This window comes from Paramisgurnus dabryanus, chromosome 18 (genome assembly GCF_030506205.2).
Source record: "Paramisgurnus dabryanus chromosome 18, PD_genome_1.1, whole genome shotgun sequence".
NCBI lineage: Eukaryota > Metazoa > Chordata > Actinopteri > Cypriniformes > Cobitidae > Paramisgurnus > Paramisgurnus dabryanus.
The window spans coordinates 33,137,357-33,151,721 of record NC_133354.1 but is presented as its reverse complement, the minus strand read 5'-3'; the positions used below and the strand labels follow the sequence as shown (position 1 = coordinate 33,151,721).

The window sequence follows — 14,365 nt, the reverse complement described above, 5'->3', positions numbered from 1 at the left end:
GGGCATTTTATAATGGCAGTCTATGGGAGATGTTGCTAGGGTGCTCAAAAGTGGTTGCTAGGGGCGTGGCTTAATAACTCTGAGATGATCCTGAGAGACTGATTGGATGCCCGAGTAAAATGAGCCCACCCATTTATCTCTACGACACTGTAAAGCAAAGATATCCCATCTGGAACGATTTTATTCCCTTATATGGGCATGTTTCCTGCCCCATTATAAGTCAATGGGAAATTTCGGGTGCCTCTTACACCCCAGAGGTACAACTCACACCCCAATGTAATGTATGTTCTTACAGAGCCTACCACCCTCTTCAAATGTTATAACCCACATGTTTCTACAAAATCCTCGAGCTGTGCTATGACCCGTGAAAGTTCGGCCCAATGTTAAGTCAATGGGATTTTTCGGGTGGTTTTTCGCCCCCCTTTCGGAAATCCTGCACCCGATCTCTTATAAAAGTCATAGCACACCTCTCCTCAATAAACCGGTCAATTTGTGCCCTCTTTCGTGTATCTACAACAAAACGTGCGGGACGAGTTACGCGCCGAAAAAGTGTGCAGACATAAGAATAAGATATAATAAGTATGAGCAATAATAATAGTGATGCCTTGCATAAATGCAAGCACCACTAATAATATCCCTGAGCAATAGTAATAGTGATGCTTTGCATAAATGCAAGCACCACTAATAAGTATGAGCAATAATAATAGTGATGCCTTGCATAAATGCAAGCACCACTAATTATCAGCCTGTTATCCCCATGATCAGGAGTATATATAGAACTCAATTCATTCATGTTATTGTCATAATTATGAGTGTCAAACCTTAAAGGGGCGGTGAATTTGTCGATTTTATTGTTTGGTCCCACTTTATATTAAGTGGCCCTAATACCTGTGAACTTACATGGTAATAAGATGTGTAACTAGCACTTAACTACAATGTAAGTACACAGTGTTACATAGTACTTACAGCTGTAATATTTGTGTAAATACATACATGTAACAATCCACTAAATGGTATGTGTAAGTACAAATGTGTAACAGGATTTTGGTAACAACGTTTTTTTTACTTCAGTAGGTACGCATGTGTAACATGAGTTATGTAACTACATTTTGTAATAGCATGTTTTTCAACTTGCGCACATACTGCAGTTACCAGTTTGGGATACATTGAACCTTTATGATTCCAATGTATATATCATGTATTTATGACCTGCAGGACTGAATTAGACTAAAGTTTCAACTTGTAATACCAGTGTACTTACAGAGTAACTCTTCAGGAACTGTCCACTTAATATAAAGTGTAAAACATTTGAAACTAACTGTGTAATATGTAAACCTTAAACCTCTGCATAACCCTGTAATACCAGTGTACTTCCTGAGTAACTCATCAGGAATTGTCCACTTAATATAAAGTGTAAAACATTTGAAACTAACTGTGTAATATGTAAACTTTAAACCTCTGCATAACCCTGTAATACCAGTGTACTTACAGAGTAACTCTTCAGGAACTGTCCACTTAATATAAAGTGTAAAACATTTGAAACTAACTGTGTAATATGTAAACCTTAAACCTCTGTATGACCCCGTAATACCAGTGTACTTACAGAGTAACTCCTCAGGAACTGTCCACTTAATATAAAGTGTAAAACATTTTAAACAAACTGTGTAATATGTAAAGCATAAACCTCTGCATAACCCTGTAATACCAGTGTACTTACAGAGTAACTCCTCAGGAACTGTCCACTTAATATAAAGTGTAAAACATTTGAAACTAACTGTGTAATATGTAAACCATAAACCTCTTAATAACCCTGTAATACCAGTGTACTTACAGAGTAACTCTTCAGGAACTGTCCACTTAATATAAAGTGTAAAACGCTCACAACTAACTAGGTAATATGTAAACCTTAAACCTCTGTATAACCCTGTAATACCAGTGTACTTACAGAGTAACTCCTCAGGAATTGTCCACTCAATATAAAGTGTAAAACATTTGAAACTAACTGTGTAATATGTAAACTTTAAACCTCTGCATAACCCTGTAATACCAGTGTACTTACAGAGTAACTCCTCAGGAACTGTCCACTTAATATAAAGTGTTAAACGCTCACAACTAACTAGGTAATATGTAAACCTTAAATCTCTGTATAACCCTGTAATACCAGTGTATTTACAGAGTAACTCCTCAGGAACTGTCCACTTAATATAAAGTGTAATCATTAGGGTCATTATTGTGTACCATCAGTTTCATTACATGATAATTTCATAAGAACTTCCCACAAAAAAAAATGTGAAAGTATACATATTAATTCCAATTGCTTGAAAAACACAAGTATTAAACCCTGATTACAGTAAGAAAGTATAGAGGACTGAAAAAAGAGAAGGAAATGCAGTAAAACTGAACAATGTTTAATAACATATCACACTTAACCGTGTTACACATTCTTTGGTAAAATTTTAGTGTATCTGCTGCAGGGTTAACACTAGAACAGCATGAGGTCCATTAGACTGCTTATAACAAAAATAGAAAAATCTAAAAAGAATAATTCTGCCACTGTGAAACTAATTATGTAATACTGATTTTGTTGGAAACCACCAAAATGTTTTTATACTCATGTTATTACTCATTTGTACCTCAGTAATTAAATCAAAACAGTTATAAGTGAAATGGCAGTGGAGCAAGAAATGTTAAATGAATTACACATAAATTATAAAATATACCTCATACAAAAACATCTAAGCATGATAAAGCAGCTTGGAGGTTGCATGTTTTTATCTGAACTTATATGTTATCGGCAGCAGTTTACGCTCTCTTTTGGCATTTTCTATGGTAGACCTCAGGTCTGCTGTCAGTGACTGCAGGCACCGTTTTGCAAAGTCGCAGAGTTTCTCCTCCTTGGCTTTAAATTTCGGGATGCTTCGATAAAACTCTGGATCAACAAGCTGTATTTCAGCAAGAACAGCTGTTAATGCAAGTGTATTTCGGTCAACTCCAACTTTGGTGCATGCCTTACTGATGCTCCCTTCTTTCTTGAAGGCATGAAAAACTCTATTGTACCGCTTGAGTACATCATCTGGGGTTGTTGCTGTAGAAAGATCAAAGCATAATTTAATAAGACAAACTAAAACCAAAAAAACTTGCATCCAATTGACGAATTTCCAGTGGCCAGCCTAGTGGCACAACCATCCAAACATCAAGAACAACAACAACTGTTAAAGGGCACCTATTGTTCGATTCACGTTTTTAAATTTCCTTTGGCATGTAAGTGTGTTTATTAGTACATGTTAACGATATGCAAAAGGTACAAACTCCAAAGTAAACAATGACACAAGTTATTGTCTCCAACATAAATCTCTTTTCTTGGACTACAAAAAACACACCGATTGTAGGCAACAGTTTACTCATGGGCCCTAAGACTAACATTATCATAACTCCTCCCGCTTTGACTCACAGCCTGTAAGTTAACTACTGTTAGCATTGCATTGTTAGCGAATCATTAGCGTCACATTTCCAGCTGACGTCAGAGGTATTCAGGCCAATCACAATGTACAGATTAGCTGGCCAATCAGAGACACAGCGCTTTTCAAATCTTTGAGTTTTGTACAAAATTAAACCGTTTGAGGAAAGCAGGATATCTGGACTTACAAAAAATGTACGGTATGTGTAAAATAATGTGTTTTTAAACCATAAACAACGCAAACACATTTTATTATATTTACAAATTAATGTTGTTTTTTAGCAATGAAATAGGTGCACTTTAACACTAACATAAGTAATCTCACTACAAACTTTTGATAAAAAGTCTATAGTTTGACTAGCATGGATTGTGGCAGTGAAGATATTTTGAGAAATGTTTGTAACCAAACCATTCATGAGCCCTTTTCACTTCCATCGTGTTCTTTTTTCCTACAATGGAAGTGAATGGGGCTCATGATTGGTTTGGCTACAAACATTCCTCAAGATATCTTCCATCCTGTTTATCAGAACAAAGAAATGTATACAGGTTTGTAACAACATGAGAGTCAGAAAATGACAATAAAAATTTTTGGGTGAACTATCCCTTTAAGGGAGCTCAAAGGCCCCACTCCCAAAATATTAATAATCTATCGCAATGTGTAACAGGTAGAATATACAGTATAAAATTGCAATATGCAGGGGAAAAACCAACATGGTTGTAAATGCATGGTTTGTAAAGTTTCTAATGGTATTTTTTTGTGAAAAGACTAGAACTTCAGTGATAGTTTTGTATTTTTTTCAGCAGGCTTAATACACCAAAACTAGAGCAAGTAATTTTTTAAAAGAGATAGTTCACCCAAAAATGAAAATTCATGATGCACCCTTGCCACCCTGCTGCTAAAACATTCAAATGTTTTGACAGACAAAACAAGAAGACAATAAACTTTATTAGGAGTATATATGGTGTATCTGTGTCCTTCCAGTCATGTCGGGTATTTTAATAACCAATACATTATATCTAATATAATGCAACACTCATTAACATAGCCTTTAGCACTGTGCAGAATACAAAAAGAGTGTATTTTCTGTTTTATTTTATGATCCGAAGCCACACCAGCTCACATATGGTTATTTAAGAACTATGAATAAGTCAGTGACTTGCAATTTTAATTGTCTATATAAAAGTGTCATTCTATTTTTAATATAATTTCATATTTCAATAATTTCACATTTCATATTACATATAAAATGAGTATGATCATCTATAGTCAGCTTCCTAATTTGACAATAACAGCTTGGTGTCATGCTAAAAAAATAAAAAAGTACCTCATCGGTACCAGTTTTTTTAAGTACCGGAACCACAGCGGAACCGGGTCCAAATGAGTCCACCCGGAACTATTACATTGTTTGACAGGTTGTCAGTTGGAAACTTTTCATAGACGCAGACGCAATACCAGAGTAGTAACGAGCGCTAATGCAGGGTCACGGAACTCCACAAAATAATTTAAAGATGTGCAGAGTCGCGTTACTCGCTTACAGAAATACTTAAGATCTAAAGCGGATCACCGAGAGAACAAGCGAAGTGTCGGGATGAAAGGAGGAAAAACATTAAAGGTGTCGGCTGGATTCAGAGTCCAAGCAGGTGAGCTTCAGTTTTATTTGTGGTTGCATTATGAGTGTTGTAGCATTTTAATGTTGAATTGAAACAAACGCCCCAGGGGCCTCATTTATCAACAGTGCGTAGAAAATGTTCTATATTTGTACCTAAGAATGAAATTTAGAATGTGTCTAAGTACAAAAAAATCGGGATTTATCAAACGTGCGCACCGGGTTCGTACGCACATCAGTAAGTAATCCTTGATGATAAATCCCACTTGTTCTTAAGCACCATGCTCGTGCACGTTCATGGTCATTTGCATTCCGAAACGCCTCCAATGAACCATATATGGTGACAACACCTCCCGTTATAAGTCACGTGGTTGTGCTTTTTCCCTCATCGCAATAATGACAAAGAGAGCGAAAAAGAGGAACTTTACAGACACAGAAATTGAGTTACTGGTGGATGAGGTTAAAAACACATCTGTTTGGTTCACTTAGTACGGGAGGAATGACTAACAAAAGAAAACAAATCTGCATGGGAACATACCAGTGAGTTTAATTCCGTTGGGTATGAGAACACTTCTAGAAATAAAAAAGTGGTTTGACATTAAATTATCAGCCAAAAAAAAACCCGCGTCACAGCACACCGACGTGAAATCTGTAGGAGGACAGACAAGGACAGAACTTTCCTTGGACAGCCGCATAACCAGCATCATTGGCGCGATCTCTGAAAACGCGCTCCCGACGGAATGGATGATTTGCCAAGTTTTCCAATAATGCAAGATAAGCCACTGTGTCAAGCATTTGACGGAGCTTTCTAACATAGGGATAGACACTAATTTCATTAATTAACTTCAATACTGATTTGCAGTTACTTTATTAACAGTAATCATTTTTAACACCTGGGGGTGGATAATAAATAGACAAAGTGTTCTTTTAACACTGGGGGTGGACGGTCCTGTGTAGTATCGCTATTATACCACTAGATGCTCTGCGTACGCATACTCTGAGGTGTGCGTATATTTACACACATTTCTACGTATAAGTACAATTTGATAAATTCCACACTTTGCGTAAAACTGTTCCTACGCACACTTTACGCACACTTCTGTTCGTACGCACGCTTGATAAATGAGGCCCCAGGTATATACCTGTACAACAATTAAGGGGAAAGCATTGAGAAAGAGATGTATTACAAGATGTTTATTTGGTATTAAACAGGCTAAACTGAGTTTTGGCTATTGAAAACAATAACTGTCTGAAAACATTCTGCCCCACCAAATTCTCAAGTTTTTGCTAGCAGTTGAATTTTACCTATCCGTTCATAACTAACCAACAGAAATAAAAATTTTAACAATTGGTAAGTCTGATAAAAGACAGACAAATTTATACAAATTAAATAAATTGTTCTATATATTAAAAAACAAATGTATCAAAATTAAAATAAGATCTGTATTGTATACAGTAGGATTGCAGAACTTGCTATCATAATAATAATAATTATTATTATTATTAACTTGCTATCAGCATGTATTGTTAGCTGTGTGTGAGAGGTGTTCAGTACTACATGGGAATAATAATGAAATACATATCTAGTTCTTTCATTAATTTCAAGAAGCCTATATTCTATTTTTTTCTTAGTTGCATGTAAGCTAAAGCTTCTGATTGCAAACAGTTTTTTAATAAATAAATCATAATTTAGCATGAATTTGGCTATGTTCAAGAAACCTGCATTTTAACGCTTTCATCAAATCTTGCTCTTCTAACTTTCACTCTGTGCATGCGTGCCATGCATCCAAGTGAATGACATCGATCAGAGGAGTGTGAGAGTGATTTGAAATCAGACTCTGTATGATTTCTTGAATCGTTCTCGCGGTACTTTGATGTCATCTGCATGTCAGTTCTTGCATGTCGGGTAAAGTTAAACATAACTATGAACTCGGCAGAAAACTTCCCTTCGCCTTGTCAATGAATTGTATATAGTAGGAAAAGTTATAAGTTTCTTCTCAGTGTGAGAAATACAAGGTGTGGCATGTGAGCGGGTTAACTGACTAAAATGCATGGATTGTCAAACTTTTTAAGACGTTTTTTATACAACTTCAAATGAAATTTAATACCCTAAAAAAATAATTTTAAATAACGTAATATACCTAAAATAATTACTTTATCTAAGTGTTTGAACATTCATAACAACATGCCTCTGAAAGGCTGAGTCCAAGGCCCAAACGGCCTAACCCTTATCTTTACCCAACAATCAAATAGATTTAAAATGTACATTTATACATTTATTGTACATTTGAAAATCCCTATATCAGGGATGGGCAACTGGAGGGCCAGGGGCTACATGCCGCGCTCCTCTTTATCTTGTGCAGCCTGCCACGATTTATTATGACCATTATGTCGGAGAAGGTAATTTATGCATGCAATAAGCTCCAAACCAAACAATAACACCAATTTTAAGGTATTATTTTTTGCTGTTTAATATAGTTAAGATAATAACAACAACAACATTGAATAACACTCATCAGTAATGTTCTAAAACAGAACAATACTGACAAACAAAATTAACCATATTATGGCAAATTAAACAAAAAACCCTTATTGGGATACTCAAACACAACAACAAATTAAAATATAATGCTATTTTGACCCTAAAAAGGCGAGATCTGTTCACTGCACCAGATACAAGCTCATATATAGATATATTTCTGTTAATCTTTATACAGGACCATACTAAAGTTTTCTAATGCTAACTTAGTATGACAATGTCAATATGTAGCCTATACAGGGTTCTTGCAGGTTTCAGCAAGTTAAATTTAAGACCTTTTTAAGACCTTTTAAGACCATTATGAGTAAAATTTAAGACCAACACGACATATTACTAGAAGCATTCAAATGATCTCAGAAATTCTCAAAACGTTCTATTTTTATTGATTCAGTTATAGAAAAATATAAAATGAACGCAGTTTTAAAACAGATAATCAAAATACATGGAAATACATTATGCTTAACTCTATTAGACTGCGAGTGTTGACGCCGACAAATTTTACCCATAGCCCTTTAGGAAGAGACTTCTGACAATAGAAGCCCTAAAATGGCTCATAGTGAGCCATTGAAATACCCAGAGTTAGAGGCAGAGAGCTGTGCTTTTTCTTAATTAATAGTCAAGAAATGCATTGATTTACAATATTTATACATCACACTAATATGTTTAAGTAGTATTTTTATAAAATTCTATCAACAATGTTTTTTGATAAATAAAATCCACTAATATGAGATCAGTTAGTATGGTCAGCTGCTGGTTTGTGCCTAGATTTACACTGCCTCATACAACTTTAAAGCTTTAAAATGCATCACTCTGTAGTACGTAAGCTTATAGGTTTCCCAGACAGGGATAAGACTAGTTTTAAGAGCTTTCCAAACTTGAAAACAATTTGCACTGACATATCTTAAAATACATCAAAATGCACACAAGTAATGGTTTTAGTAAGGCATGTATATTAAAACTAGTTATATGTCATAATTAAACTAGGGCCTAGTCCTGGTTTAAGCTAATCCCTGCACAGGAAACCACCCCATAATGTTTAATGTGTATATATCTTGTGCCTGTTTATAAATATACCAAGAACAAAATATCACTTTCAATTATTATTAATCCCTAAAAGCATTAATATATGCATTTTATTAATACAAGTTATTAATAAATTAATGTATTGCATTTAATTGAATACAGAATCACAGAGCCAAAAAAACACTCCACCCATACGTTTTATGCATAAATATGCACTATACCGCCATCAGGTTAAACAGCCTCTCTAATTACACAATAACGGATTAATCTGCATTAAGAAAATGAAATTTACCATTAAAAGCCTGTTTGATATGTGTTGCTAACGTTATCCACTAAGACCGTTTCTCAATCTGAAGGCTGTAGCCTCCGAAGGGTCGCATTTCTAAGATGGATACGTCATAAAGACTGTCTTATTTCAGAATATTAACTTTGAAATTAACTTTAAAACATTGCTTATTATTCTTAGTTAATCGTTATTTGTTGTAATATGCTTATGACTTGCGAATGTAATGCTCAGTTAACTTAAATAAACCAGGCTTGATGCCGTATGCAGCAGCCTGCCTATGCGAAAGGGCTCTGATTCTACCGCTGTTCATTTAACCGTAACTCCTGTAGCATTTGCGCAATCAAAAAGTTTGAATTGTTTCTAAAAGAAGGCAATTGCACTTTTTTGAAATATATGGTTTATTACGGTACTTTCTTGCTTTCCGTCTGCCAATCGCTGATGTATGTGGAGAGCTGAAGGGGGAGCGCGTTAGGTTCAAGTGCATCGCAGCAGAGAGCAATATTAAAGTCTAAAATATAAAACTGTGTAACACTAAAGTTGACACGCTGTTGGTGGCTCGTGACTCGACGGTCCGACTGTTCAAGTTGATTTTCAATAAAGCAGCATTGATTTTTGTTCGCTTCTGTGTCCTCTATGTTTCAGAACCTGGCAAATGCTCAGGTAAGCCACAGGCTTTTAAATTAACCCGAAAAAGATTTTTGCTTATACAAAACTAAAGTAACGGATTGTTTCTCGCCAAACCCACAGTCAGATCACAACACCTGAAATATAGCTTATGGCACGATTTGCGTGGATTATGACAAAGGGCGGAACGTTTCTTTTTAGGGACCCACCATCATACACTTTCTGCCTCCGCCACTGATTAAGTTAGTTCTTCAGCGTTTTAAATTACTATTTTATATTCTGCGGACAACGCTTTTCGGGAATGAACAGAGGTTAGAAATTTAAGACTTGGGTAAATTAAATTTAAGACCTGGGATAAAAATATGGGTGTTTTTAAGACTTTTTAAGGCCTTAAATTTAACATTCTGAATTTTAGACTTTTTAAGACCCCGCGGGAACCCTGCTATAGTATATATTGCAAGATGATATTATCTAATTAAACAGTAAACAAAATATATAGGCTAATAGCTTAAAGCTGTGTTTTATTGTTTGCAGCTTATTATTCCATGGATCACACAAGACTATTGTCTAACATATAATTACCTTCTCCGACATAATGATCATATTAAAATGTGTCTTCGCTACCTAGATTTACTAGAGACATTGTGGAACAGAAGAGTGTGTGTGTCACTGATTAAATCAAACAACCAATCACAGGTGCGAGGACACCAGTCATTGTCCCGCCTCCCCAGTCCCAAATCATCTTGATCGAGCAAGTGCGTGTTGTGCAGCTGCGAGCGAATAGAGAGAGTCGAGAGTCACGCCTTTGCTCGCGTGACTGCGTTTGTGCGCTTTGAACAGAGGTGCGCTCTCGGGAGGACGTTTTTCTGCGCGCGAATAGTGTTCTGCGCGTTCGCTAAGAAGCTTTTCCGCACATGGATAGTGTTCTGCCCTCGTATCTGTCGCTCGCTCGCGCGTGGTTTTCGTGCACGCAAGTTTTGTGTCTGAATTAAAAGCATACAAAAATCTTTTGATCATTTGAAAAATTAAGACCTCCGCGAAAAATTCAAGACTTTGAGGTGAAATTCAATACCTTTTAAGGCCTTAATATGGGAAAATGAAATTTAATACTTTTTTTAAAGACTTTTAAGACTCCGCGGGTACCCTGTTGAATGTGTGAGACTTGAGAGCCCTGCGAATGTACTGTTGTTCCTCCGCGATAAACTGGCAACCTTCATGTCCTGCGATTTCAGTTAGCAACAGATTTCAAAATACTTCCACACAAAAGACAAAAAAAAAAAAAAAAAACGATTTATGGCCGGTCAACCGGTGCATCCCTACATAGTAGATAGCACCAGTTTTAGTCAAAGAGACAAATAACCAATAATTTGTATGAGTTATATGAAGTAAATACACATTAACAGAAATGTGAGATCCAAAAAATAATATGTGCTTACCACGTGAGCTGTGCTTGGTAGATTTTGGCTTGCTAGCCCGCTTTGTCTTCTTTTTATGACCTCTTCTCCTCTTCCGAGGAATGTCACTATTAGATGAATCTGAAGAGGAAGAACTCAGGGACTCCTCATCAGTGTCACTGGTGGTGCAATCGGTGCTTGTGTCCAAGTTTTTCTTTGCTTCCTTTTTTGTTCCTCTCTCTAAGAAAACAATGACACATTTAGTTAGATACAAAAATAAAAAATAAACTTGTTTTATCAAATAATTTAGTAATTAGTAAACAGATATACGTTTCTTACTTGAGAGTTTTAGGACAGTCTGACGGAGAAAATCTCGTTCCTCTTCAAGTGCCTTTATTTCTTGGGCCATGACCTTCAGCTTGTCTTTTTCCTCCAAGGAGGAAGACTCACCAAATTGCCCTTTAAAACAAAGTAAGATCATCATCACCAGTATTTTTATGAACAAAAGATGAGCAGCTGTATCACATAGTTTCACATGCCCAAACAGTGCTAACTTTTCTTCTGTTTTAAACATGATGTCCTATAACGTCGCAACGCGCAAGCATTCTACAGATTCGTTGTATAATAGGCTTTATGCCCAGCTGCACTACTTTCTGAACTTCAGCCAGCTCCTTGTTTCCTGTCTGTCATTATTGGACAAACTGATTAATCCACGTGTGTCTGATTATTGTTGTTGTGACTACTGAGGTCAGGCACACCTGGATTAATCAGTTAGTTTGTGACTTCTGAGGTCAGGCACACCTGGATTAATCAGTTTGTCCAATAATGGCAGACAGGAAACAAGGAGCTGGCTGAAGTTCAGGAAGTAGTGCAGCTGGGCATAAAGCCTATTATTGACAACATTTGACAAAATTTCTCTGATGCATGTCCTTAATATGTTGGTATTAATTTGGTGTTTATAATGCTAATACTTGAACATAAAAGAATTGTAACCAAAATTGACATGGTCTCTAGAGAGCAAAAATTTTGTAAAAAAAAAAAAACATGGAAGAAAACATAAAGTTGATAAAATAAACTTAGTGTTATTTTAACTGATTGTACATTATTATGTGTTGTTACTGTCAACATTCAGGTTGAATTTCAGCTTTAATGTACATTTATTTTTTAAACAAAGCAGCTGATAATGCCACAGGAATAAGCTACAGGACTTTCATCCCAAAATGGCGGAGGCATACCATAGGGCTGCTGCTGGGAGCTGGTGTTGCAATGGACCGTTTCATTGAGTTTCAATTCTTGTCAGTATGTTCTTTGTTTTGCCTTATTCATAGTAATAGGAGTGCTCAATCTTGTAATATATAATATCTTTAAGACAACCCGTTTAATTCTCAATTAAGTAAATACAAACTCACCTGCTTCTGGAGGTGCCACTGCATCAATAGAAGGTCACTGTTGACATCTTTACCCTGATGTTCTTCATCTAAGTGATGGGCCGCATCAAAAAACATGTAAAAACATTAAAGAAAAAGGTTAATATTGGTGTCAAACTAATAGAACACTGCAGCAATGCCAATGTAAAACACCTAAAATGAAAAGGCTTATTGTGCTCAGTGTACCAAAACTACAATCAATTATCATTACATTTCTCTCAAACATCAAAAATAATAATAATATGAAAACCAAGTAGTATGGACACTATCCTGCATTAAGCATTTTTCCGTCCATGGCACGAACACTAATAATTCAGGAATTAAAGGCTAATCGTACACTGTTAACGATTTCCCTGTATTTTTACAGTACGGTACTGGCAGCACGGTTGCCAGTAAGTTACTGTATTTTGGTTTTACAGTACTGTACTGTAATACCATTTTACAGTACACAAACTAGTACTGTATAGTTACAAAGCAGTACTGTACTGTAATTTTACAATATTTTATTACAGTAGTCTATTTTTACAGTAATTTACTGTAATGTCTATATTGACCCATAAATACTATTTATTACTTATTACAGTTAATACAATAATATTATATAAAATAGCTAGAGATTTAGGTTTAAATCTATAGTTATTAATATGGTAAAAATGCTAAATTAAAACATAATGAATTAAAAGGCAATCCAAGCAATGTTTGTATCAAAATTTTATTAAAAAAAACATTTAATTGAAACAAACATATTTGTAAACAAGATTTTAAACAATAATAAACATATAATCAAGTAACATAAAATAAAATCAACAAGTATAAACAAGTTTGGAGACCCCTGCTGTAACATATTTAACTCTGGCAAATAGAACACTGTTCCATAGTTTGAAGTTTTCAGTTTAAAGTCCATCATCGACTAAAAGGTAACATTTCACTGTGGTAAAAACAACACTGGCCCATAGTTTTAAATATTCTACTTGAATTTCATTGAACACTAAAAATAAATTAAAAATTAAACTGTGGCAGACAGACCACAGTGGCCTTTACTTTGAAGTCGTCCATTCGAACTCAATCAGGGACTGCATGAAGCTGTTCACATGGGGGTTAATGGCCACAGCTTTTCTCTGCACCAAGTTCCTTGTCTTTTTGCTTGCTCCTTGTCTGGATGTGCACTTTTTCCCATCTTTGGAATTAATTCTATCCAGAAACCTGTTAGAAATATCATAAACATTAAGTCAACAAATATAAGATAGAAAAAGATTCTTAAAAAATTAAACTCAGCCTTGAATTTACTCCTATTCTGAAACCTTTTGCTCTTATTCTACTGTTCCACACCTAATTACATTAAAATACAGAAGATTCACTTACCTCGGAACAAACTCTTTCCTCAATGGACAGCATCCACATGGATCATGTCATGATTGAATGTCCTGAACAGAAAGTACAATTGTTACTGATTTGGACACAACTTTTTATTCTGAAAACAAAATCTTTTGTCAATAAAGTCCAGGGACACCTCTGCTAAATAAATACAATTATTAAATTAAATTTCTTATAACCAAAGTCTGAATATTTCTGTTTGTATATTTCTACATGGCAAACTAAGACAATTGTGTACATGTTGTGTATGGTCGTGTTACAGTGTTGTGTGTGAATGAGTGAATGAGTGTATACATGGGTATTTAAAGAAACTGTAGTGGTAAAGTGCAAACTTACCGAACAATGTGCTTGGTGTGTGTCTGGTATCACCCGTTGTGCCTCCACATCTGCCTTAACTCCTATAAAAGTGCAAGGACACTCATGTAAACTACAAATAAAAAGTCAGCCACATTCCTGTGTAATTTTGCATGTGACGTGAAAGCATTTAATATTGCAGTCGAAAAAATACATGACTTGTAACTGTACATCATGTACTTGCCTGGTGCCTTTAAAGATGATCCATCTTACCCAATCCAGCTTACAAGCAATGGTAAGACTGTAAAAAAGACAAATGTTACAAAATCTGTTAGCCATA

The 14,365-nt window shown here is 35.5% G+C and overlaps 1 protein-coding gene and 1 long non-coding RNA gene across 4 annotated transcripts in view; both read right to left on the bottom strand.

The window, feature by feature from the left end:
• Nucleotides 1–2,448: 2,448 nt before the first annotated feature.
• LOC135777008 (coiled-coil domain-containing protein 106-like) lies at nt 2,449–11,383 on the bottom strand. The gene is made up of 3 exons (XM_065287889.2): nt 11,270–11,383; nt 10,973–11,170; nt 2,449–3,085 (listed from the first exon to the last, which is right to left on the bottom strand). Exons 1-3 carry the CDS (start codon nt 11,337–11,339, stop codon nt 2,772–2,774), a joined length of 582 nt encoding a protein of 193 aa, XP_065143961.1. The 5' UTR covers nt 11,340–11,383; the 3' UTR covers nt 2,449–2,771.
• A 1,733-nt stretch (nt 11,384–13,116) lies between these two features.
• LOC135777007 (uncharacterized) overlaps nt 13,117–14,365 on the bottom strand; it is a 231,319-nt gene continuing 230,070 nt past the window's right edge. The window contains exons 2-5 of one of the 3 annotated variants that reach the window (XR_010544283.2): nt 14,270–14,326; nt 14,068–14,129; nt 13,720–13,781; nt 13,121–13,560 (exon numbers count right to left, since the gene is read on the bottom strand). This is a non-coding gene — a long non-coding RNA (uncharacterized lncRNA). Of the gene's footprint in view, nt 13,782–14,067; nt 14,130–14,269; nt 14,327–14,365 lie in introns of all 3 variants that reach the window. The other 2 variants (XR_012335369.1, XR_012335368.1) reach the window with 2 other exon arrangements.